General features: G+C 40.1%; 1 protein-coding gene across 1 annotated transcript in view; it reads left to right on the top strand.

Annotated features, from left to right (window-relative positions):
• Positions 1–22,411: 22,411 nt before the first annotated feature.
• ARL1 (ADP ribosylation factor like GTPase 1) overlaps positions 22,412–26,802 on the top strand; it is an 11,952-nt gene continuing 7,561 nt past the window's right edge. The window contains exons 1-3 of the mRNA XM_006084087.3: positions 22,412–22,614; positions 24,687–24,824; positions 26,393–26,474. Of these exons, the coding sequence (XP_006084149.1) occupies positions 22,611–22,614; positions 24,687–24,824; positions 26,393–26,474 (224 nt within the window). The 5' untranslated portion in view covers positions 22,412–22,610. The remainder of the gene's footprint in view (positions 22,615–24,686; positions 24,825–26,392; positions 26,475–26,802) is intronic.

The raw sequence follows: 26,802 nt of genomic DNA on the forward strand, positions 1-26,802 counted from the left end.
GGTGGAGAAATCTCTCTGCCTCTAGCTCCCTGAAATCCCATATTATTCACAACTTTTCAGAATACCTTTGAACAACAATGAAAGTGTTTACTTGGGTATAACACCATTCTTTTTTTCCCTAATACATGAGTGTGAATGTCTTATGGAATCTGAAAGTCACTGATGGATAAGCTAGGGAAAGAGCTCAGAAAGATCTGGAGCTTGAGGGACTTGGCCAGAGAATGCAGACTTGGTTGGGGTGTAGAGGTAAGCACACTGTAGGAAGGCCCAGCTGCCAGGTAGAAGAGATTACCCAAAATGAAAGATCAAGGAACAATATGTTTACTTCACAATGTTGTCCATGGTCCAACGATGAGTACCTGGCATTCTTATTACCAAAGAAGTTCACTACCTCATACCAAGTACCATAATAACGTGGAATAGTGGTCTTACATAATAGAAAGAAAGAAAGAAAGAAAGAAAGAGAGAGAGAGAGAGAGAGAGAGAGAGAGAGAGAGAGAGAGAGAGAGAGAGAAAGAAAGAAAGAAAGAAAGAAAGAAAGAAAGAAAGAAAGAAAGAAAGAAAGAAAGAAAGAAAGAAAGAAAAGGAAGAAAGAAAAGGAAGAAAGAGCCAAAATCCTCTAAGCAAGAAAAGAAAGGGGTATGATTTCCCTCATCCTCCCAATGACTGGAGAGGTCTTTGCTATGAGTTTCATAATATCCGTATACCCTAAATAGGTGTTAAAGAGGGAAAGGACAGAAAAAATAATTAGCAAAAACTTCAATTCATGTGACTTTGATTCCCACGTTGATGCCAGCAAAAAAAACCAATACATAACTGCAAAATAACTTTTAAAAAAAATTATATGACTAAGCAAAACTGGTATTAACAAATCAGTTCTTCTTTTTGGAAAGGACTCGAAACTTGCTAACATAATAGCAACACTTTTCTCATGCCCATAGCACCATTTTCACATCCCACATTTTGCCAGCTTGGTATTTCCTTCCCTATTGCTTAAAAGATTGTCAGATATTTTGAAAGGAGAAAAGAAGTCAATTGAAATGCATGTAGACTGTTCTTTAAAAATTCTGCTAGGACAAGGAGAATTGTAAATATCAGAAATAATTAAATATGAGTTTTCTTTGAGAGGATAAGGAACTTAGATTAATGTTTTATATTTTGGGGGGAAATGGTACATTTGTGTTAAAAGTAAATTTTTAAAATTCACTTAAGCAAAGTAATTCATGCTATTTCATATTATTCTTGAGTTTTCTCAAACATTAAATCCACATATAGCTTACAAGGTATTCTAAAAAAAAAGAAAAACATTTTCATAATAATACATATATTCATTATTACAGAAGTGATTTGGGGACCCAATGATTTTCAAATATTTTTCTTTTTTAAGTAGTGGGAGTAGTTTCTATAATCAACTCTCATGTGAAATGTCAACATATCAAACATACAAAAGCTGCCTTGATGAGAGAGGGGATGGACTGAGGACCCCAGTGTAATCTCAATTTAGTATTCAAATAAACTTTTTTTTTGCTTTGCTACTTTATTATCAGAGTCCAGCAGAGGATCTGGCACATAGTAGGAACTCAATAAATATTTGTTGAAGGACTATAATATGTTTGTTAATATTAAATAGAAACCATCTCTTATTTATATATATAAAAGGCTAATATGCTAAGTGTCCTTTCCACTGTCCGACCAGTTGCTATGATGCACACTGACCACCAGGAGGCAGACGCTCAATTCAGGAGCTGCCATGAAGTGCACAGAGAAACGTCACCGCCAACCTGGCACCGACAAAGCAAGCGAGACACGGGCCCTGCCATCACCCCGGAATGACAGCCCACCAAATTGCAGCCAATGCTACCATGGCACAAAATGTGGCCCACAGCCCAGCCCAGCCTGCAAACGGTGGCTGTGGGCACCAGGTAATGACGTCACATTTTTGTTGACATTCTGAAGCCAAAATTATAGACAGAATATGTCTGAAGACCAGCTATTGACGCAACATACCTCTGAAACCAAAAGAAAGAGACGTCGTCAACAGAATATGTCTGAAGAACAGTCATCGACAAGTACTACCAATACTGGTAGGAACTGCCTTCATAGCAAAAATGAGGTAAATGCGGATGCAATTATCAAGCACAGTTGTGGTGGAATGACTGTTACATGTCAATGTTGCCTATCCTTAAATTTCTCCAATGAAAAACCATCTGATGGAAAATTTACTTGATGTTGTAGCAAAGGCAAAGTTTGTCCAAATGTTATAAATTTTCCAGAATACCTGGCATACTTAAAAAAATTAATGATAAAGAAGACTCTGATGGTAAAGATTTCATGGAAAATATTCATTGTTATATCATGTTGTTTTTGTTTATTTGTTAAGCAATTTATATATTATTTTCATGTACATTTTACTAATTTTCTTTCATCTCTGACACTTCTATTATAAAGGAAGGATGAATAGCGATATTAAAATATTTCTTCTAATTAATTTTTTAAAATTAATTTCATTTCAATGTGCATGAATTTGTGCACCGGGTCACTAGTAATATATATTAGGAAATGTATAAAAATAATTAAATAATATAAAAATAGAAACTATTTTTAGTGGTTAGAGCATCATCCCATGCATCAAAAAGGGTTCAATTCCTGTTCAGGGCATATACCTAGGTTGCGAATTTGATCCTTGGCTGGGGTGCATCCCAGAAGCAACCGATCAATGTTTCTTTCACATCGATGTCTCTCTCTCTCTCTCTCTCTCTCTCTCTCTCTCCCTCTCTGTCTCTTTCTTCTGTTTCCTCTCTCCCTCAAATTAGTGACATATCCTTGGGTGAGGATAAATATATATATATGTGTGTGTGTGTGTGTGTGTGTGTGTGTGTGTGTTTTAGTACTTAGCAAAGCAATGTGAATTCATTTTCATTTGAAGTATATATATTTTTTCATTTATTTTTTTAAAATGTTTTTCAATTACATTTTACATTCAATCTTATTTTGTATTAGTTTCAGGTGTACAGCATAGTGGTTAGACAATCAAACTTTACAAAGTATTTCCCTGATATTTCTAGTACCCACCACACATAGATATTAAATATTATTGCTTATACTAGAGGCCCGGTGCACAAAATTTGTGCATGGGGGAGGTTGTCCCTCAGCTCGGCCTGCACCCTTTTGCAATCCGGGACCCCTCAAGTAGGATCCCAAGGCCTGGCTGGCGATCAGGGCCTATCGGGGCTTTCCTTCCCCCGGCTGCTGGCAGCTGGCCCCGCCCCTGACACTGCCACTGCTTGCCATCTTTGTGGTGCTGCCCCTGCCCCCCACCACTGGTCGCCTCCCTCTGCAGGTGACAGGCATGGGGTGAGATCACTTGGCTGGCCTGGGCCACCCTCTGTGGGGCGATCGTTGGCTGGCCCCGCATACCCACCATAGCGTCTCTGGGCCTCCCTCTGTGGGGCGATTGCAGAGCCCTGCTATTGATTTCCCAGCAGAGGGTGACCTGGGCTTCCCTCTTTGGGGTGATTGATTGCGGAGCACCCCCATCAATTGCCCCGCAGAGGGTGGCCTGGGCCTCCCTCTGTGGGGTGATCATGGGGCAATGGCTGGGCCCCCCAACCAATCGCATCGCACCCGCCTTGGCTGGCCTGGTGCCGGTGGATGTCATAGCATGGTTGTCCAGAAGGTCATCCAGATGGTCTTTCTGCTGTTCAGTCATTCGGTCAATTTGCATATTACACTTTTATTATTTTAGATCCCCTATGCTGTACTTTACATCCCCATGACTGTTTGTAACTACCAATCTGTATGAGAAGTATATTTTGAGTTCAGCTGTGTGCCATGCCAAAGTGAACTGAAAAGATCAAGTAGCTGCTCTCTACTTTGCCTGGACACTCTTTCCCGTCTTCCTATGACTGACTCCTTCTCATCTTTCACCTTCCGGCTTCAGCTAAAATTTCACCTTCTTTGATGCCTTCCCTGACCTTTCCATCTAAAATAGCCCCTTCTCCCCAGTTGGTTATCACATTTCCCTACCCCTTTCCTACATAGACTTCATTGCATTCTACAGGTATCTTGTTTATTTATTTGTTGGCATGTTGACCAAGACATGTTCTGCCTCCTTTGGGGCCAAGCACAGTGTCTGTCCTATCTGAAGGGCTCAATGAATATTTTTCAATGAATAGATGAATAAATAATCAAACTTATATAGTGCCCTTAATAGGAAATAATAGGAATTTGAATACAGGTTGGGTTTGGAATGTCTGTGGATGGAGAGGTTCCCCAGCCCTGGGGAGGCTGTCAAGATTTTAATCAGTTACTATCAGTCCCCTGCTTAAACCCCCAGGATCCACTTATTTCTATGTATGGTACTTATATTCACTTTCCTCCGCTGTGAATGACAACACTAACATAAATTTGACCTCATAAATAAAAGTCAATTTTTATTACCACTAATAAGAACCCCTTTCTCTCAGAGAAGGGCTCATAGGAGACAAGGGAATTCTTTAGAAGTGCCTCCTTTATGTGTTTAGGGAATGAGAAGTAGGTGGGGTGACTCATCTTGAGCCAATTAATATAGTTTCATTAAACAGATTGAGACTCAACTTGGAAATATTTAAACTTTAGTTGGAAAGGGCCCACCAGAGGTCTATTTGCATGAAAGGCTCAGAAGCTTCCTAGGAAGACTTATTTCAAAAGAATTACTCAGTTATGGGAGAAGAAAGCCAATTTTGAATGTTGCATTGTTGTTTGTCATTCAGATTTGAAGAGCTTGTGCATCATGTCAAAAGCAAGAACTGAACAGAAAAGTTTTAGTGGAACGTGGTGGGGAAAGGGATGCTATCCTATGCAGTGTGGAGGTAGCACAGAGTGGACCTCCCTGTGTGATGGCACCAGAGGGTCCACCTGGATCTTTCCCCAATATTGAAAGCTGAGAAGATATATCTGCAGAATTTGCAAGGGGGTTAGGAATCTTCCAGCCTTAAGTAGAAGACAGAGCCTAAGAAACACTGGTTACTACTGCTAATAAATTTCCACCATTTCATTTTATTTTCTTCTTCCATACCTCCCGAATAGAATGTTTTGCCACTGTTAAAAAGAATGAGGTACTAGTAAAGCCCTGGCCAGTGTGGCTCAGTTGGTTGGAGCATCGTCTGGTACACCAAAAGGTGGCAGGTTCAATTTCCAGTCAAGGTGCAGACCCAGGTTTCGGGGTTTGATTCCACATTTGGTGCACGTGTGGGAGGCAACCAATTGATGTTTCTCTCTTTCCCCCTTCCTCTCTCTAAAGCAGTGGTTCTCAACCTTCCTAGTGCCGCGACCCTTTAATACAGTTCCTCATGTTGTGATGACCCCCAATTTCATTGTTACAAGTTGAACATAATTAAAGCATAGTGATTAATCACAAAAACAATATGTAATTATATATGTGTTTTCCAATGGTCTTAGGCGACCCCTGTGAAAGGGTCATTCGACCCCCAAAGGGGTCACAACCCACAGGTTAGAACCGCTGCTCTAAAGTCAATTTTTAAAAAAGAATGAAGTAAATATACATGTATTGCTATAGAATATTTGCCAAGATTTATTATTGTTAAGTGTAAAGAGATGGAGAACCATATAAATATTAGGCTAGTATCCATATTAAAGGAAATTTACATATACATGTATATATATAGAACTAGAGGCCCGGTGCACGAAAATACGTGCACTGGGGAAGGGAGTCCCTCAGGCTGACCTGCTCCCTCTCACAGCCTGGGAGCCCTCAGGGGATGTCCTACTGATGGCTTAGGCCTGCTCCTTGTGGAGAGCAGGCCTAAGCCGCAGTCTGGCCTCCCTCTGCAGGAAGCAGCTGGGCTGATCATAGGAAGGTGATGCCCCATCACCCCATTGCTGCTGCCACTGCCAACGGCTGCAGCTGCCAGCCCTTGGCCCTCACTTCTTAGCGCTGGCCCTGCCGCCTGCCCACTGGTGGGTGGGGGGCATCTGGGGCCAGGCCAGCTGGGGGAGGGGCTGTGGGAGGTTGAGGCACAGCAGGTCACACCCCATCTGGCCTCTGCAGAGGAGTGGCGCCGGGACCGGGCCCACGCCACTGCCTCTGTAGAAGGGGTGGTGGCGGCAGCAGCGCCGCCTCCTTTTTCGCAGTGGCACCTCTCCCGTGCTGCTGGCCCTAGGCCCTTACAGCTGCTGTGGCTTTGTCCAGATGGATGTCCAGAAGACATCTGGTCTAATTAGCATATTACCCTTTTATTAGTATAGATATATTTAGAAGGATACACAAAACCATTTATAGTGATTAATTCTGAGAAGGTGATTTGGTGTGGAAGTCAGTGTGGATGAGAGACTTTCCATTCTTTGCTCCTTTGGATTGTTTGAATTTCTTTTTTAGAGATATATATGCATATAACATAGATACTTATAATTATAAATATATTATTTTTTATATATAACTCATAAAAACAAGCATTACAAAACATAAAATTGAAAATGACTGGTAAGTTCATTTGAACTTGCTCATATTGACTATTACTATGTATCCCAAATAAAAGGAAAAAAAGAACACACCATTGATGTAGATATTTTCAGTTTTCATATATATCTATACTTTTTTAAATACGAATTTTCTTATTATGGGTAGTCCAGTTTCTTTCTCAGAAGCAGAATGCAACAATAGTGCTTAAGAGGTCTGGTTCTGATGTCCAACAACCTGGGATCAATCTTAGCTCTGTCATTTATTAGTTATGCGCCTTGGTAAATTACTTAACCTACCTAAGCTTCCATTTTGCTGTCTTTAAAATGTGGGAGAATAACAGCATCTCCTGTTTTTGGGGGGTGTTTATGAAAACTGAAGGAAATAAAGCAGTTGACATGATTAGCCCACTGACTGACTCAAAGTAAGCACTTGATAAATGTTATTATTTGAAAGTGCATAGGATGCAAATGAAGACCACACAACAGTGGAGATTAATGGGGTAAAGTCAACATTTGTTTTCCTTTTTGAACAATGCAGACACCAAGTGACAGATAATAAAACACATTTAGAGAAGTTCCATTTGTAATTACTAATCTAGTAATTTCTAGTTATTGGTTGAGGTTTAAGTTTCCCAAGGACAGCAGACCATTGAGAGTTGAATGGGTGTGGGTAAAATGGCAGAGCTTCCTGGCCAGTCTAGAAAACACTCTGTTACCTCCTTCATCTACTTGTCTTTCTGGATGCTCTTACTATTCTTTTTTTTAAAAAAATATGTTTTTATTGATTTCAGAGATAAAGGGAGACAGATAGAAATAGTAATATCAATGATGAGAGAGAATCATCAATTTGTGATTCCTACATGCCCCACACTGGGGATTGAGCCCACAACCTGGGCATGTGCCCTGACTGGGAATAGAACCGTGACCTCCTGGTTCATAGGTCCACACTCAAACACTGAGCCACACCACCCGGAGCACTTACTATTCTTAGTTTTCCCATATGTCACTCATCCAGGTGGGAAGAATCATGGACTTTATGAAGAGAAAGAGAATAGTTCAAGGTTGACTCTAACTAATGAGCTGGGTGACCTCAAGGCCACAGTGTCCCCACTAGTAAAACAAAGAAATGGGCTCAGATGACCTCTGAGGTTCTTCCGGATCTAACAATTCTACTGAGAAATGCCATGCCTGCGTAGTCCTTCCAGTTGCTACCAATTCTATATTCTGCATTACTTACTCCATTCTGATGAACTCCAATTAGGAGGTGACAGAGAGCTTAGCAAAACCTCAACTATTAAAAATGAGCTTCTTCCACAACTATCAGAAGCTAGAGAACTGAATTAAGATTAATTAAAAATCGGTGTAAACATCTGCTTCTGAATATTTTCACTTTGTAATTTAATTTGTGAAGAGAAGTTTCCATCAGAGGTGGGGAAAACTAAATTAAGAATGGAAATCTTTTGGAGTTTAAATAAAACAAACTGATTTAAATTACTAAAACCTACTAAGAATAAGATTAATTTTTTAAATATCTCCTATTCAAATGATACAGTACTTTTACTTGGTGTGCTCATTTAACTTATATATTTCAGCATTTTGCAGAAATGTTATACCTTATGTATGATAATGATGGGAATACCTTACATTTGTGGAGTTGGCGCTTCACAATTTACCAAGAGATTTTATAGTTTAATAACTTAAAACTAAAACATCCATCGATCAAGAATTTGATAATAAATAATACAGCTCTTTTCTCTTGTCAAAAATGATAAATTGATGTTTAGGTTAAAGTTTACTTTATAAAACAAATACTGCAAGTTGGTAAAAAAAAATGTTTAATGCAAAATAGGGTGATATGTTCTGAAATGCTTCTAACTTTTTTCCCACAATAGTGAGTTAGGCAATATTCAAAGCACTTCCTTATTTTAACTTTAAAATTTGAAACAACTTCTCTATATCAATAATAAAGACTCTTTGTTTTTCACCAGGCAGGGAATCCACTGCATCATTTGATATGCAACATGATATTTGATATAAAGCAAGTTGTTTAATCAGGCTATTGAAATTGTTGTATAACACCAAGTCATATGCTATAGAACTAATCTTTTATTGGATATACTGTCAGGTTCTCATAAATGCATAATAAAATACGTTCATTTGGTTTTGGAAAGTAGTACAGAAATAGCAGTAGCAAATTTCATTGTTTCAGAAACTGAAGAGAAAAAATTTGAATTTTAACATAAACTCATTATAGCTATTTTAATGTCATTAGTTTTTTCATAGAAAAAAATTGTTTACATTGGACTGCGTCATTTGAATAGATTAGGGAAATTCCATTTTGGTTCTTTCCTTCATATTCTGGGATATGATAATATAGAACAGTAAGACATTTGATTTCTTTATGGAGTAGAAATGCTGAAGTGAATCATTCATTCATGTATTCAACAACAATTTGTTGAGAACTTACTCTATGTGAGACATGCTAAGTAAGCCTCAAGGAAAGAAAACGGAGTTTACAACTGGGTAGTTGCATGATAACCAATACCTGTTTATAGATGATGGGTCAAACTCCAAGTACCAACAATGGATGCTTTAGTAAAAAATAAAAAAAATAAAAAAGATCAAGGAGTAGGACACTAGAGTACTCAGGGAAGGCTTTGCCCAAGAGAAAGAGCCCGAAAAGATGGCTTGTATTTGTATAGGAGGAAATAAATGCAGAGAGTAACCCAGGGAGGAGAAACAATATACAAAACATTATCATGCAGAAGTCAAGTCCAGAAGATAATAAGTAGGTTGCAGAGCATAGAACTTTATAATTACTCAAGGGGTGGTCTTTGGACCAGTAAATTAGCATCCTGTAGGAGCTTGTAGAAATACAGAATCAAAATCTGATTCCACATGTTCAAGGCCTTTGGGTGCTTTGTATATACATTAAAGTCTGAGGAGTTTTAATCTAAGCCAATCCATTTTTCAGAGGGATCCGAACCAGAGAGTGACTGGACGGCTTGGCTTCCCTGAAGATAATGCAAACCTCACTTTAGAAAGAGTCCTGGAAACGGAGTTTTCTCCCCAATTTCACCATGTTTGCCTGAACAGGAGGGAGGCAGTAAGTTGGATATGATGGTGGGAGTATTTGAATGCCAACTTAAGCAGCTCAGGCCTCATCTATTCATGAACTGAACAAACATTTATTGAACTCCAATGTGGCAGCACTGGGTGATACAGAGACGAATAAGATAGGCTCTGCCCCTAAGAAGCTCACAGTTTTCTGGGGAAGCAAGGAACCAACAATTATAAATATCTTTGTAGTGAGTTTTAAAGGTTTATAATAGAGAAATTAACATGATTTATTCAGTTAACATTTATTGAGTACCTAGTACTTGCAAATTGTGGTATCCAGGAGTATTTGGGAGTGGAAAGAAACAGAGAGATGGATCAGTTAAGTGGCTACTGCCCAAGAGTAAGAAGTAAAGGCTTTGGTCAATGTGAGGTTGATGGAAGACCAAAGAAGCAAGTCTGCATTAACCCAGAGGTTACCATAAGGCAAGGTAGAATTCATATCCCTGAGTGGAGAAATAGGGAAGATGGGAGAGTGAGCCAGATTATTGGAAATTTGTTTGCTTTACTTTTTAGTTAAAGCGAGAGAGATATTTGGTTTTAGACATGTAGATCTTGAATGAATATTCATAAAGAACTCTCTAGTAAGGAATGTGAGTTCAGAACTGGAGCTTAAGAGAAAAGCAGGGCTGAAGAATCACTGAGTGGATGTTTTGTCTTCCTAACAACCCATTTTCCTTACTGGGAAGTCAATATCATTGATTGTGCTGTCCCAAGTCATCTGTAGGGGGCCAGTTACATTCTGTTTTTTTTGTTGTTGTTTTTTATAAAATACATTTTTATTGATTTCAGAGAGGAAGGGAGAGGGGGAGATAGATAGAAACATCAATGACAAGAGAGAATAATTGACCGCTGCTTCCTGTGGATCGAGCCCATCATATGCCCTGACCAGGAATCCAAACTTGACCTCCTGGTTCATAGGTCAATGCTCAACCACTGAGCCACGCCAGCTGGGCACATTCTGTTTTTAAAATAAAGGTCTTAAGCCTTTGCTTTGTCAGCTGCAAGCAATACAAGTGGTTTAGTAATCTCAGTCACAACCATATGCTCAGGAATGTCACTTTATTTCCTTTTCCCGTTAGTGCAACAATAACAACAAAAATTGCCAATAACCAAGCTATTTTCTTAAACTGCATCTTCAAAATTCTACTGTAGTACATTTTGTCTGTGAGTGTTCACTTTTAAAATGCACTGGCTAACTCCAGAAACCACAGTCACCCTATATCCTATAAAATTTAACCAACTGTATGAATGCTTATTATAGTGAATGCACAGCTGGGTGGTTTAAATTCCTCTGAAGTTAATTGGTAATTTAATATGAACACGCAGATTTAGGAACTGCTATATGTGACTAGTATGTGCTTGCTCTTTTTCTTTCCCCCCTTCAATATTGACTATTCAAACTGCTAGCTTCTGTAGGCGCCTCTAACTGGCACATATACCTGTGGCATTATAGGGACTGAATGAATTTTGCTGCAGTAGACCTGGTGGATGGAGTGTCCGGGGTGATTCCTGGGCACTGATGCCACTACTTAGTAGTAGATCTCTCTCACCTATTTGCCATGCTGGCTCATTTATGTAACAAGAGTTCCTATATTGGTCTCCAAAGAGATACTTGTGATGTAGGTAAATACATTCACTTTATAGGGGAGACCAAAGAGACTCTGCAGGAGGAAATTTAGAGTTATGGTGAATGGTGTGGGCTTTGGAATTAAATAGAATAGGGCTCAAACCCAGGCTGTCACTTTTTAACCAATTGATCTTGGGCAAGTAACTTCTAAAAAAGAGCCAACTAGTGTATTTTTATTGGAAGTAATCCATGCACATAGTATAAAATTCAAACAGTATAAAAGGGCATATAATAAAAATAAGTCTCCCTGCACTTCAGATCTGTAGAGCAACCACTCTTAAGAGTTTCTTATATAAACTTTCAGAATTTTCATGTACATGCAAGCATGGCACAATACAAATGTGGCTGTGTAAGTGTGCAAGCATATCTATATCACTTCCTAGAACTGGCATTTTTGTCACCCGTATGTGCACTTAAAATTTGGTATGTGGATACTTCCTGATAGCCAGTCAAAGATTTCAGTGGGTAAGAGTGACAATTTTCCTGCATGCCACTTCTTAAAAATTGTACCAATTAGGTAGATGAAAATAACATGATGTGGTTTCTTGAAATGTTTTTGAAATAGAACACATAAAAAAGCACACAAAACATAAATGTGCAGTTCACTGAATTATCAAAGAAGCAAATAAGTCAGGTCAAGAAATAAAATATCAGAACCTTATGCTTCTTCCTAATCATTAAGCTTTTTCTCCTTTCTAAAAAATTAACATCATAGTTCAGTTTTGCCTGCTTTTGAACTTATATACAGGGAATCATACATACTATGCATTTTTTGGTGTCTGGCTTCTTTTGCTCAATAATATGTTTGTGTGATGATTTCTCCAGGTCGTTGTGTACAACTCTAGTTCTTTCATTTGCATTGTTATATAAATTTCTATAATGTAAATACATTGCAAAATTTGGGTAATTTCCAGTTTTTTATTTTTATGAGTAATGCTACATATTCTTGTACGTGCCTCTTTTTAAAAAAATGTTCTTATTGATTTTAGAGAGAGAGAGAGAAAGGAAGAGAGGGAGAGAGAGAGAAACATCAATGGGAGAGAGAAACATCGATCTGTTGCCTCCCATACTCATCCCAACTGGGGTTCGAACCGTGCCCTTCCCAATAATTGAACCTGTGACATTTCAGTGCATGGGATGATGTAACCAACTGAGCCACACTAGCAGGGCTTGTATATGCCTCTTCATGTACATGTGTATGCATTTCTGTTAGGTCTATACCTAGGAATAAGGCACTGCCATAGCCATGTCAAATTATCCTACCTTCTGTAGAATGAAAGACCACATGGAAAGAGAGGCCAACCAACTTAGCCAATGTACCTACTGAATACAGCTGCATGCATGAGTAACCTCTAGTAAGACCAGAAAAAGAATTGTTCAGTCAATCCCCATGATTGTGATAAATAATAATTATTGTTGGTTCAATTACCTAAGTTTGAAGCCATTTGTTACACGGCAATAAATAACTGTGACACAGAAGTCGGTACCAGAAGTGGGGTTTGTTTCTAAAAGACTTATGAATGTAGCTTTTGAGGCATGCAATCAACCTTAATAAGATTCTTGGGAAATCTACAGTTTTTAAGAGAATTATTTGGTGAAAGTACTTTCATTTTAGAGTAAAAGCAACAGAGACAATTACAAATGAAAAGACACCCATGGGGCGGGGGGTGGAGACACCCATAAGTCCCCAACATACTGGGGCAGAAAATAAGTAAAAAGCAACCTAATTTGCAAATAGAAGTCATTTCTTATGGAAAAGGAAGGATTTCTCATGATGGAGCCAGGAGTTCGGAGGTCAGGGCTGAGCCACAGAAAACACTGGAGAGAGAACAACCACTCCCAGGGAGCAGAACTGGTCATAATCAAAGAGCATTTTCTACTCCCAGAGCAGGGGGCGTTGGTAACATATGTCTAGCAGAATTTCACTACTACAAGCCTTCCATTCCTCCCGGAACTGAATGGACCTATTAGAGTTTCTTTTCCTGTCTCGCCACTGTACACTGAGTGCATAAAGACCCTCATTTGTATCCAGACTTGATGCAAATTGCAAGAATACTGATTTCAAACTTAATGCCATGATTGGATGAAACGTTGGGAGTTCTTGGAGGGAAAAAAAAATCTATTTTGCATGCGGGAGATATGTGAATTATTGAGGCCAAAGGATAGACTCTGTAACACAGTTGTTACAAATAATAGCTCCCTGTCAATCAATCACTGTTCCAAGAATTCATTACCCGTGTTCCTTGACTCTGGGCAGGCCTTGGAACTTGCTTTGGCCATGGGGACACCAGCAAACATGATGCAAACAGAGGCTTATTAAGTACATTGGGGTGAGCCCTCTCACAACTTTGTTCAAGTCACTCAGTTTGCAGTAGTCTGTTACACAGCAGTAAATAACTGAAACATTCCTTACCCCTTCTGTAATGAGATTTAGAAGAAAATGAGACAATGAGATAGAAGCGCTCACATTAGGTATAATAATGAGAGAGATAAGCCAGTCTTGCCCCTGGGAAAAGGAAAAAGGTGGGGTTGCTAAAGAAGGCATTCTCTATAAAAGATCTGAGAACATAGCCCTTTGGGCTACTGTGCCTTATAGTCATGCTTTTTCAGTTCTCAGGAACAATGAGGACCATAATAGCAAACCATAGTTTAAGAGGAGCTATTAACACTGTACTTAATGACAGCCACATCTACTCCAAGGGGACAAATCATGGTATTAGAAAATATCTATAGTGAATACCAGTTGTGTTCTCAGCCCACTTTCCATAAACTTCCCCCTTTCTGCACCTTTATCTGTGCATATGGTGTAGAAAAAAGCTAATATGACCCTCCCGTGGGTACTGATCCCCTAGCCGCAGTTAATTAGCGCAAGTGTGAGCATGTGATTCCAAAGAATTTAGTGCGTGAGTGCTGGGAGAGAGGATGCAAATGGTAGGGATAATTATGAAACAAGAGTGGCTGTGAACTATGGCCATATGCGGGTGACTACTGCAGATGGGTGTAACGTACATGGAGGTTCACTGAAACTAGTCTCTCAATAGAGTATTTTGAAATTGTGCATTATACCAGTGTATTTTGAATGTTTTCATGACAAAAAGTTTTTTTAAAAGCTTAATTGCTAATTTTTATTTTATGCAAACCTATACTAATATTTCAAGATTAATTTTTAAAAATAAATAAATATTCTCATTCCTAGGTGGCAGGACCATTCTCAGAGATAATAAAATCCTTGTCCTAAAAATTTAACACCCCAAGACACCCTACATCCTATATAATAAAAGGCTAATATGCAAACTGTCCCCTCAGGAGTTTGACCAACTGTGAGTTTGACCAACTAGGAGTTTGATTGCTCACTATGACGTGTGCTGACCACCAGGGGCCAGCGCGGACTGAAGGAAGACCCTGGCCGGCAGCCGGCAGTTGGGGGAAGGAAGGTCCCAATCAGCCTTGATCGCTGGCCAGGCTTAGGAACCCTACCCGTGCACAAATTTCATGCACTGGGCTTCTAGTCTTTAATATAAATGGAAAGAAAAACTCCTACATATATAATCTAATATAAAAGCACTTACTTAACACAGTGTAAAAGAGTAATTCTTAAACTTTTTGGGTCACAGACAGATCCTTTGAGAATCTAATGGAAATTTTGGACAGATTTTCTGGGGGGCAGGGAGGACCAATTTTAGTAGGTTTGCAGGCTTTCAGAAGTCTATCTATAGATTTATATGATGCCAGGTTAAGAACCCTTAGTCTCAAAAAAGACAAAATACTCAGGAATAAGCTTAACCAATGTGCAAGATCTATACACTGAATGTGACAAAACTTTGTTGGAAAAAAAATAAGTGTGACCTTAATAAATGGAAAGACATCCCTTGTTCATGGACTGAAAGACTTAATATGTTAAGATGGCAATATTCCTCAAGTTAATCTACAGATTCAGTGCAATCTATATCAAAATTCCAATTGCCTCTTCTTTTTCTTTAGAAATGAACTGGTCCTAAAATTCATATGGATGTGCAAAGGACTTGGAATAGAAAAGACAATATTGAAAAAGAAGAACTAAGTTGGAGAGCACACACTTCCCGATTTCAAAACCTACTACAAAGCTACATTGGACTTAATCAAAATTAAAAACTTTTATTGATCAAAGGACACTATCAACAAAGTGAAAAGACAACTCATAGAATAGGAGAAAGTATTTGTAAGTCATATATCCGATAAGGGTCTAGTATCCAGAATATATGGAGAACTCTTAGAACTCAACAATTAAAAGACAAATAATTAAAAATGGGCACAAAACTGGAATAGACATCTCATCAAAGCTATACAAATAACCAATAAGATATGAAAAAATTATCATTAAACATCAGGAAAATTAAAATCAAAACCACTCCACATCACAATGGCTATAATTTAAAAAGTGAATAATAAATGTTGTCAAGGATATGGACAGATAAAAACCCTCATTGCTGGTACAAATGTAAAGTGGTGGGAAACAGTCCCACCAAACAATGCAACCACTGGGGAAAACAATTTTGTAGTTCCTCAAAAAGTTACTTACCATAAGACCCAGCAATTTCAATCCTAGGTATATATAAAAGAGAACTGAAAACATAAATTCCCACAAAAACTTGTACACAAATGCTCATAGCATCATTATTCAAATAGCCCAAAAGTAGGAACAACCCAAATGTTCATCAACTGATGAACGAATTTTTAAAAAAAGTATATCCACACATAAGAATATTATTAAGCCATAAAAATGAATGAAATTCTGACACATGCTATGGATATACTTGAAAACATTATACTATGTAAAAGCCAAACATAGAAGGATAAATACTGTATGACTCTGCTTATTTGAAATAGCTAGAATAGGCACATTTATAGTGATGGAAAGTACATTAGAGGTTACCAGAGGCCAGGGAAGGGGGCAGTGGGGAGTTATTGCTTAATGGGTATAGAGTATCTGTTTGGGGTGATGAAAATGTTCTCAAATTAGATAGTAATCACAGTCACAGACCTTGTGAATATACTAAAAAAACAACCCTGAATTGCACACTTAAAAACTGAATTTTTCTGTATGTGAATTATATCTCAATTAAGAAAAAACACACCACTTAGTCTAAAGAGAAATTATGCTCTGTTGGTAAAGTACATGTTATTGAAAGGAGACATTTGAAATACAGTACATATTTTGATTTGTGCAAATCACACTCCTTACTTTTTTTTTTTAAATATATTTTATTGATTTTTTTACAGAGAGGAAGGGAGAGAGATAGAGAGTCAGAAACATCGATGGGAGAGAAACATCGATCAGCCGCCTCCTGCACATCCCCCACTGGGGATGTGCCCGCAACCCAGGTACATGCCCCTGACCGGAATCGAACCTGGGACCCTTCAGTCCGCAGGCCGACGCTCTATCCACCGAGCCAAACCGGTTTCGGCCACACTCCTTACTTTAAAATACAATTCTAAATATATAATAAGATAAACCATCTGAAGCTTATATTAATTATACTTATATGTTTATACTTATCATATTACATGGATTTCTGTTTCATGGAATAAAATCTGAGCAAAAGAATGTAACTTCCACAAGGCAATGGATCACACAAAAATTTTACGTTTCTAACTTTGGAAACTGCAGCTAATTCTTGAGGCATGGCTGTGTGTGTTTGAAAATCAGTTTACCAAATGTATAGGTCATCTGGTAAATGGCTCCATTATAGAAGGTATTATAATCTTAACTAGAGGCCCGGTGCATGGATTCGTGCACATTGATAGGAAATTAGAAGGTGGCCGGTGGGGCAGGACTGGGTGAGAGGGGCCAAATGTGCCCTGGAGTCAACCTCCCACAGTCCCTCCCCGGCCAGCTGCACCTGGGGCAGCACCATGGCTCAAAGGGTGTCTGCGGAGTGAATGGGGTCCCTCCGGTAGGTGGGGTCCCTCGGCCTGGCCTGCAGGGATTGGGCCAAAAATGACTCTCCGACATCCCCCAAGGGGTCCCGGATGGCAAGAGGGTGACGCACCCCAGAATCGGGCACCCTCCTCTCTGGTTCCGGGTGCATCACCCGAGAACTGCAGCTCCCAAGTCACCACAGCTCTGCAGCTCCTGTATTGAGCATCTGCCCCCTGGTGATTATTGCACATCATAGCTACCGGTTGGATGGTCGGGCTGTTGCTTAGGCTTTTTATATATACTAGAGGCCCATTGCAGGAAGATTCCTGCAAGAATAGGACTTTGCTCCCATCTCTGTCATTCCTACCCTGCCTGTCTCTGCCGCTCCTACCCCGCCCTTCTATGAGCTCCTACCCCACCCTTCTCTGCCGCTCCTACCCTGCCCTTCTCTGCTGCTCCTACTCCGCCCTTCTCCACTACCTTGGCTCCGTTGCTTGGCTTCCTTCTACGGTGTCTTCAGTCTTCCCTCCCATCCGGTATATGCAAATTAGCCGCCATCTTTGTTGGCAGTTAATTTGCATATCACTCTGATTAGCCAATGTTGGGTGTAGCGAAGGTACGGTCAATTTGCATTTCTGTCTATTATTAGATAGGATAGATTACTTTAGGCCTGGAAATCAAATGATCAGGGTTGCTCTCCTGGCGTTGTCACTTAGCTTGTTTCTACTTCTTTCTTTCTTTTTTTTTAAAAATATATTTTATTGATTTTCCACAGAGAGGAAGGGAGAGAGATAGAGAGTTAGAAACATCGATGAGAGAGAAACATCAATCAGCTGCCTCCTGCACATCTCCTACTGGGGATGTGCCCGCAACCCAGGTACATGCCCTTGACCGGAATCGAACCTGGGACCCTTCAGTCCGCAGGCCGACGCTCTATCCACTGAGCCAAATCGGTTTCGGCTGTTTCTACTTCTTTATTTGAAGTTGAGGTGGTTGGAATGAAGGTTTCTTCTAGTTTTAAATTTACGAACTTACTTGATCTTATTGCAACTTTATAGTCAAAGGTGTTCTGCAATTGTTTTACTTGCTCAGACTGCATTCAAACATATACACTTTAAAATTCAGTAAATTATGGGGGGGCGGTGGAAGTGCAAGAGAGCATAGAGGGGATAAATGGTGATGGGAAAATAAAATTCAGTAAATTATTACTGAATCATAAAATTTGAAAAGGATTAAATTGTCCACCCAACATTTATTAAATTGGACCAACTGAACTCATGCTGAGAACTAGTCTAAAGCAATAGCACCACCTGGTGGCTACTCTTCTGATATGACAACTTCATTGAAAATTGATAGGTTGGCCTTTCCAGTCAAATTAGGGCAAGTGGTTCAGATAGGCCTATTTCAGGAAACAAGTTTAATAATATTTAATAATATTAAATAATATATGTTTAAACTAACTAATGTTTATGACATTCGGCTTAGGTACTTATTTTATAATTTAAAAAATTCTCTCAATATTTTTTGTTTAGTGCCCAAGTACAAGAACAAAATAAACAAAAAATACTTGTATTCATAGATGTTATATTCTAGTGTAAGGAAGTAGACAATAAATAGTAAGTGTAATAAATTAGTAACTTATAATATGTTTAGTGGGAAGGTGTATTTAAAAATCAGGATAAGAGGGATGTTGAGTAGGTTGCAATTTTAGAAATACTTTAAAAAATGTTTTTATTGATTTCAGATAGAGGAAGGAAGAGGGGAGAGAGATAGAACATCAATGAGAGAATCACTGATTTAACTGCCTCCTGCACGCCCCCTACTGGTTTTCAAGCCTGCAACCTGGGCATGTGCCCTGACCTGAAATTGAATGGTGACCTCCTGGTTCATGGGCATATGCTCAACCACTGAGTCACACTGGCCAGGCAAGTAGGTTGCAATTTTAAATAGGATGATATTTGAGCAAAGACTAGAAAGAGGTGAGGTCAATTCTACATGCTTGTCTGAAGAATAAAATTTCATAGACTTACAATCTAAACATTTACCTTTAATTCTACCATACTGCTAAAATTTTGCTTCCTCAAGTATTAGTTTTAGGAAGGAGGAGATGTAATACCAGATCAATATGAATAGAAATGACATTTTGAAAAATGATGTTGCCCCATAGATATGCACCTTTCCTACTACAGAGATTATAATGGCTGTCTTTAGATAGTTCAGAAAGATACATGAAATGGCAAGTTTGTTACCTTATTTCTCACCACCTTACCATGACATTTACACATTGAAAATTGTGTTACTATGAAAGTAAGAACTACTCTAGTCTTAGGAATTGAGAACTGAGAGAAGGAAAGAGAAGGTGGAGGTGGGATGTAATTACCAACAAAGATTAGTTAAAAAAAAAAAAAGATTAAATTTCTCTAGACCAGTGGTTCTCAACCTTCCTAATGCCACAACCCTTTAATACAGTTCCTCATGTTGTGGTGACCCCCAATTTCATTGTTACAAATTGAACATAATTAAAGCATAGTGATTAATCACAAAAATAATATGTAATTATATATGTGTTTTCCGATGGTCTTAGGCGAACCCTGTGAAAGGGTCGCTCGACGCCCAATGGGGTCGCGACCCACAGGTTGAGAACCGCTGCTCTAGACTGTTTATGGCTTTGTTTTTTTTATAATTTTGTCTCAGCATTTTTTTTTTTAAATTCTCACCTGAGGATATTTTTCCATTGATTTTAGAGTGGAGGAGAGAGGGAAAGGCAGAAAGAAACATCAATGTGAGAGAAACACATTGATTGGTTGCCTCCTGCATAGGTCCTAGCCGGGCCAGGGAAGAGCCTGCAACCGAGGTACATGCCCTTCATCAGAATGGAACCTAGGACCCTTTGGTCCGAAGGCCAAAGCTCTATCCAGAGCCAAACGGGCAAGGGCTCAGAACTTTTTGAAACCACTTTAATTTTCTGTCTTAAACACTCTTGGGTTAATAAGTGCCTCTAAAATTTAAAAATTCTTAGAGACTGTTCTAGAGTATTTCATCGGTATAGCATTAAGGCCTTAAACATGATGAACAGTAAAAATTTGTCTCAAACCCACTCTAGAAAAATGTAAAGGGTAACACTATCTTAATATTTTGGGATTTGTTTTTAGATCAAAGCTTTCAGTGAATGGAGAATTTTATTTTGTTTTTGATGCATCCAGGAAATTAGATCTGATCTTCACAGTCAAAACAAAGAATGAAATGGGTAAATTTGAAAAATAAAGTTCATTAAATTGCCTAAAGAGTTTTTATTTTTTATCACTTGTGTCCACAGTGACTTGTAATTTAGGTGCTTAATATGCATTATCAAAGGCTGATACGCTATCTAGTAATATTAACAATACTTTAAAAATTGTTTTTATTGATTTTAGAGAGAGTAAGGGAGAGGGAGAGAGAAACATTGCTGTGAGAGAGAAGCATCAATCAGCTGCCTCCTCCACTCCCCTCACTGGGAATGTGCCCTGACCCTGGAATCAAACCCAAGAACTTTGGGTGCATAGGACCACACGCAACCAAGTGAGCCACACTAGCCAGGGCAATAACACTTTTTAATATGTATATAGCATTTCCGTTTACACAGCGTCCTCGCATATATCTCCCTTGCTTATTTGGTTCAGAATATACAATGTGAATATAGTGTGCAGTATCTTTCCTTGTAGTTCTTCAAGGGGAATCTATTTCCAGGGGACTAACTGGTGGCCAAGATGTGCCAGGAGGTAGAAGCTAATCTTGGCAAGGAGAGGGCCTGGAGGTGGATGAAGAATAGGTGAGAAAGCCGGTGGAGTCAGCATGCTGAGGTCCAGAAGTTGCACAACACAATGCTTACAAAGTGCAGCCTTAAAAAAGCCCGGGTGTTTAGGTGAAGAGTCGCTCAACTCCTCCCTTCTCAAGCAACAAAACAGGAAAATCCAAAACACCAACAAACAAAAACCCCAAAACGTTTCCTTACAAGAAAAATGTCTGCGAAATTATGATTTGGGAGCAGGAAGGAGAGTCGAGAGCAATCAGCAAATTTAGTTCCATGTCTAGGCAGCTGGAGAGATCTGAAAATTGAAATAAAATTTAAAAAACCACAGGCAGTCCATAAACTTGTTTAACGGATGAACACGTCTATTATAACTAAATACATGATATATAAATATTATATTTGGTAAGAGACCCCAAGAAAATGTTAACAATGGTTACTTCTAGGGAGAACTGCAGGTTGAGGGGCTAGGGACAGGTTTAGTTTTCCGTGGCTCTTTGCGAAATTTTAAGACGCACGCTCAGCATTTTTTTAAAAAAAATTAGAGACTAGGACAGTGGTTCTCAACCTTCCTAATGCCGCGACCCCTTAATACAGTTCCTCATGTTGTGGTGACCCCCAACCATAACATTATTTTCGTTGCTACTTCGTAACTGTAATTTTGCTACTGTTATGAATCTTAATGTAAATACCTGATATGCAGGATGTATTTTCATTGTTACAAACTGAACATAATTAAAGCATAGTGATTAATCACAAAAACAATATGTAATTATATGTGTGTTTTCCGATGGTCTTAGGCGACCCCTGTGAAAGGGTCGTTCGACCCCCCAAAGGGGTCGCGACCCACAGGTTGAGAACCGCTGGTCTAGGAGAATCCCTTCTCCCCATCCTCCAAGTGTGGCTGCCTTCAAGATCGACATTACTCCTGACCCACAGCCCCCAGGGAACAGGCCTCCAACCCAAATCCCCAGGATCGGGGCGCGCCCCTCCACTCTGCCAGTCACCGAGGGGCGGCCAGGTGTGCAGTCGGGTGGAAGGAAGGGGGCAGGGCTTCTAACGCGGACCGTGCAGGGCATGGCGACGCCCAAGGTCTGCAGTTCTCGGCTTCGGTGTAGGGCTGCGGCGCATCGGAGGCAGAGGGGTCCCCTATGATGATTACGTTGTCCTATTGCCGTGGAGGCCAAGTGGAGGCGCCCCCGCCGGGCGCTTCAGGACCAGCAGCTCTTGCGAAGCCGAAGTCGGCGCGCGCGTCTGGTCGCGCTGCTGAAGGAAGCCCGACTCCCGTTCCTGGTTAACGGATTCGCCACTTTTTGGAGTTAGAATTTAAAATGAAAATTCCAAGTTCCGTGTTTCGGAAGACCTTTCCTGTCCAAGGAAACAGAGGCAGGAGAGACTCCGGGTGCTTGCCTATTTTTTCTCTTCTGGCTTTCACACCACTTATAACCCAGCGCGCCGCGAACCTGCGTCGAAAGCAATGACACGGACGCACAGGCCGCCCTCCGTCGCGCAGTCGCGCAGTCGCGGCGGCCGCTCGCTCCCGCCCACGCCGGGTGGCCGACGTGGAAGTTGCTGGCTGACTAGGCTTCCAGGGAAACCGCCTCCGAGCCACCGGAGGCCGAGACGAGCGGAGGTGGCGGCACCGGGGATCCAGTAGAGTCGCTGCCGAGGCCGGGGCCTGTGATTGCCGATCGACGAGGGCGGACAGGCGCTTCATCATGGGTGAGGGGTCCGAGGAGGGGCTGCGGCCGCAGGCTGCGGGCGGGACCGGCGGAGGAGCGGGGCTGGCCTGGGCACCCTGCGTCGCCGGCTTCTCTCGGGGCGGGGCGGGGCGCTGGGACCTCACTCACCTGCGGGGTGGACCGGCCTGCAGCGGCCGCCCCTGCCCCTTTCCCGGTCCCCAGAGCGGGGTCGGGGTCCGGGTTCGGGCTGCGCCCTGGGAGCCGCCCGAGGCCTCTCCCCGGAGCGTGGACTTTCCCCTCACCTCCTCGGACCCAGTGGACTTGCCGGGCCGAGTTGGTCTCGCCAAGCTCGGCGGAGTGTCTGTCCCGGGTGGGCTGAGGATTCTTGGGTGGACGGAGCTCCGACCCCTGGTGCAAGCTTGGTCCTCCCTCGCTGGCCGCTGGGAGGCGTGGCTCGTCCTTCTGTCCCGTGGCCGCCTCGCCGTCCGTCTGCTTTTCTGCGGCGTTTCTTGTAGAGAATAAAGTGGGGGGAGGAGGGAACGGGAGGGTCTTACTGACGAGCGAGTGGCCTCACAGGCTGCAGGTGAAATGAAGCCGCCTTCCGCGGGGCGTCCAGAAGGAAGTCACAGGTTCTTTCCCTCGTTTGCAGCTCGGTCATGGAGGTGCAGAGTCTCTGACTTCTTTAAATCCCTCCCCGGGTTTTTTTTCCTAGGGATTTTACTTCCTGCTCTGGAACATCGCAAGCACTTTTCTGTCTTTTTCCATAACCGCCTTCGGTTTTGCTATTCCGCCTTCATATATATATATATATATATATATATATATATTTGTAAAAGGTAGAAAGAACTGTCAAGTCCCACCCCCTCTGTTACACTTTCCCAAGGTTCTCTAGCATTTCTCTGTCCAATAGCCATGTACTGTTGAATGGCATCGCTTCTGCTGTCAACTTTTAAAATACTGTTTAATGTAACTTCCTTTCAATCTAATGGCTTTTGGTGGAAAAGAGTCAAACCAGAGTGCTTTTTTTTTTTTGGTAATCATAAAAGAAAAAACATTTTTTAAAGCTTTATTTGTTGATAAAAGAATAATAAAGACTCTAAATCTCCACCTTCCTTCCTTTTAGGGTTATTTTACTTAAACACAGTCCATTTCTAGAAGGATTTTTTAATGTTAATTACCCCCCACTGCTTTACTGACTTATGACTGACAAAAATTGTATGTATTTTGATGTACAACATGATATTTTGATATAAGTATACCTTGTGAAATAACAGTCAAACTAATCTGTGTGTGTGGTGAGAACCGTGTGTGTGTGTGTGTGTGTGTGTGTGTGTGTGTGTGTGTGTGTAGAACCTCTGGAGATCTTTCTTAGCAAATTTCACGTGTCTACTGCATTATTATTAACTATCATCACCATGCTGTACTTTTGGTCTCAAAACTATTCATCTGTTGACAAAAGTTAGTACATCTCTTCCTTTCTCCTATTCCTCCACCTGCAGTAACCACAGTTCTGCTCTCTGTTTACAAGTGCTTTTCTATTACACTGTATCTTGCATATAGGAAGTTTTCTGGAAATATTTCATGATGCATTGAATGTTAGCGTTATATTTTTCAATGAGTTTTCTACCAAGAAGAATAGTTTTTATTTGGGCTTCTGTGTCTCACTTTTTATTTTTTTGTTGTTAATAGACATCTTACCGGTTAAAGGTGTTATTATGATGATACTGCTGCTGTACAGCAGTGATAATTGTGTTTCCTATGCAAGGATCTCATTGTCCCCCTGTCATTCAGATTTGCCCTTTGGGTCTTAGGGGTCATGGGGAGATCATGCTAAGGTGCCCAAATTCTCTTGATTAGAAAGTGAGCTCCATAAGGTTGGTGGTCATATATCTAATCTTCTGTGCTTGTCTGATACTTTATCTAGAACATGATAACAAGAGTTTACTTGTTTTGTGTTGAATAACATATTTCAATGGGGGCAAAAATATGCATTTATGAATCCAGGAAAATAATATTAAATTTGGTGTAGCTTTCAAGGGGCAAGAGTAAATGTTTTGTGGACCAATTCAAAAAATGATACTTAATACATTTTTTGCTTTTATTATTTTTTAGGTGGCTTTTTCTCAAGTATATTTTCGAGTCTATTTGGAACCCGGGAAATGAGGATTTTAATTTTGGGATTAGATGGAGCAGGAAAAACTACAATTTTGTACAGATTACAAGTTGGAGAGGTTGTTACTACTATTCCTAGTAAGTGTTGGTATGATAAATTATAAGAGCTTTCTCTTTTCTATCATAATTTTATTTTTAATTAATAATATAATAAAGTAATTGATAAGGATATTGTAAACTTCTAGTATGAGCATATTGTTGATAACACTTTTAAAAAATATATATTTGTATACACACACTTTTATTGATTTTAGAGAGGAAGGTAGAGAGAGAGAGACAGAAACATCAATGATGAGAGAGAATCATTGATTGGCTGCCTCCTGCATGTGCCCTACTGAGGATCGAACCTGACCAAGTGGTATATGGGTCAATGCTCAACCACTGAGCAACACTGGCTCCGCTGTTTAAGAGTACTTAAATTATGCCTCCAAAGTTACTCTGGCATTCAAGGTATTTCTGTTTAGTAGCATTTGAATTTAAAATTACAAAAAGAAGGCTAGCTTTTATGAAAGAACTTTTAAAACTGTGACATCGTTTTTTCTTTTTGCCACCTTCGATAAATTTCAGTTCCCTTTTTTTGATTCTCAAAATTGCCCATCACTGCTGTGTCTGTCTTGGTCGTCATCCTTGCAGTGCACAGAACTCAGTGGATTGCATTTCAGTGAATGCTGATTTACACCACACTCTTGTTATTTGCATAGAAACTGTGTTCCTAATCTTGGTGAAGATGGTGATTACACTCCTACCTAAGTCTAAGGGAGACATTATGAACTTCCTTTTTAGTTTTTGCTCCGGCTGCTTATAATAGTATAGTTATTTTTTAGTTAATAGGCGTACTTGCTATATACACATATGAATCATTTACCAATACAAACTGAGTCTAAAATAAAAATTAATTATTCAGCTACAGCTGTCAGTTTTTACTGTGCTTTTTTTTAGGCTTGTCAAATCATAGTAAACTTTGTATATATAACTCCTAATTTTCTTTAGCATCCTCTGCACTTTCTCTTAGATTCCTTTCAATGGAAATCGTGGTATCCTGCCTTATGTGTGGTGTCAGGGCTCCACCTAAGAAGGATGGCAGAGAAAGGGATGGGGCATCTCCCTTTTGGTCATCCAGCTGTGACCTTATTGCAAATGCCTGCTTGAGGAAGTTCGCAGAGGGTCTGTGAAATTGCCAGCATTGGAGAACCCAACCTCCGTAAAGCAATAAACAGCCATTGCTGTGTCCTTACCCTCTGCAGTTTAGAATCTGGGCTCTCTTGATTTTGTCCTATTTATTTGCTACCTACCAAAATTCAGATTTTTAGAATAATCTACAACTGTCCTTTTAAATATAACTTTCTGAACACTTTTGTATGTTAGTATTATGAGAGGAGTTTAACATAATAGGATTTCTATTGAGCTAAAAATTACGTATTTGCAGAGGAGACCTGGGATTCTTATATAATCGGAAGGTGGTGCTGATCTTGCTAATGGTGTGTGAGAGTGTGTGTGTAGCACAGCATACTGACTTGTCTTAAATGGAATATCTTAACCAATAATGTAATTCAACAGTTATCATTTATTGCAGAAACTCAATTAGATTGGGTACTTTGAAGGTAGAATGCATTAGTGTCTACATAAACTACTGATTTATCTTCCAGCCATTGGATTTAATGTTGAGACGGTAACATACAAGAACCTTAAATTTCAAGTCTGGGATTTAGGAGGACAGACCAGTATCAGGTATGGTGCAAAGATCAGATTATTTTGTGGTATTTAACATCGGCTCTTGTATGGTTAATAGCAATAAACCAAAATATATCTTCTTTTGTAATTTAAGTGGAAGGCACCTAGTGGTTTTTTTTGGAAAATGATTTTTATTTTTTTAATTAAATTTACTGGGGCACATCCTATATAATAAAACCCTAATATGCAAATCCACCAAATGGTGGAACGACCGGTTGCTATGATGCACACTGACCACCAGGGCAGACGTTCAATGCAGAGCTGCCCCATGTGTCAGTGCTTTTCCACGTGAGTGCAGCTCAGCCAGAGCTGGCTCACAGCTGGC

Source organism: Myotis lucifugus, unplaced genomic scaffold (genome assembly GCF_000147115.1).
Source record: "Myotis lucifugus unplaced genomic scaffold, Myoluc2.0 scaffold_10, whole genome shotgun sequence".
Classification (NCBI taxonomy): Eukaryota; Metazoa; Chordata; class Mammalia; order Chiroptera; family Vespertilionidae; genus Myotis; species Myotis lucifugus.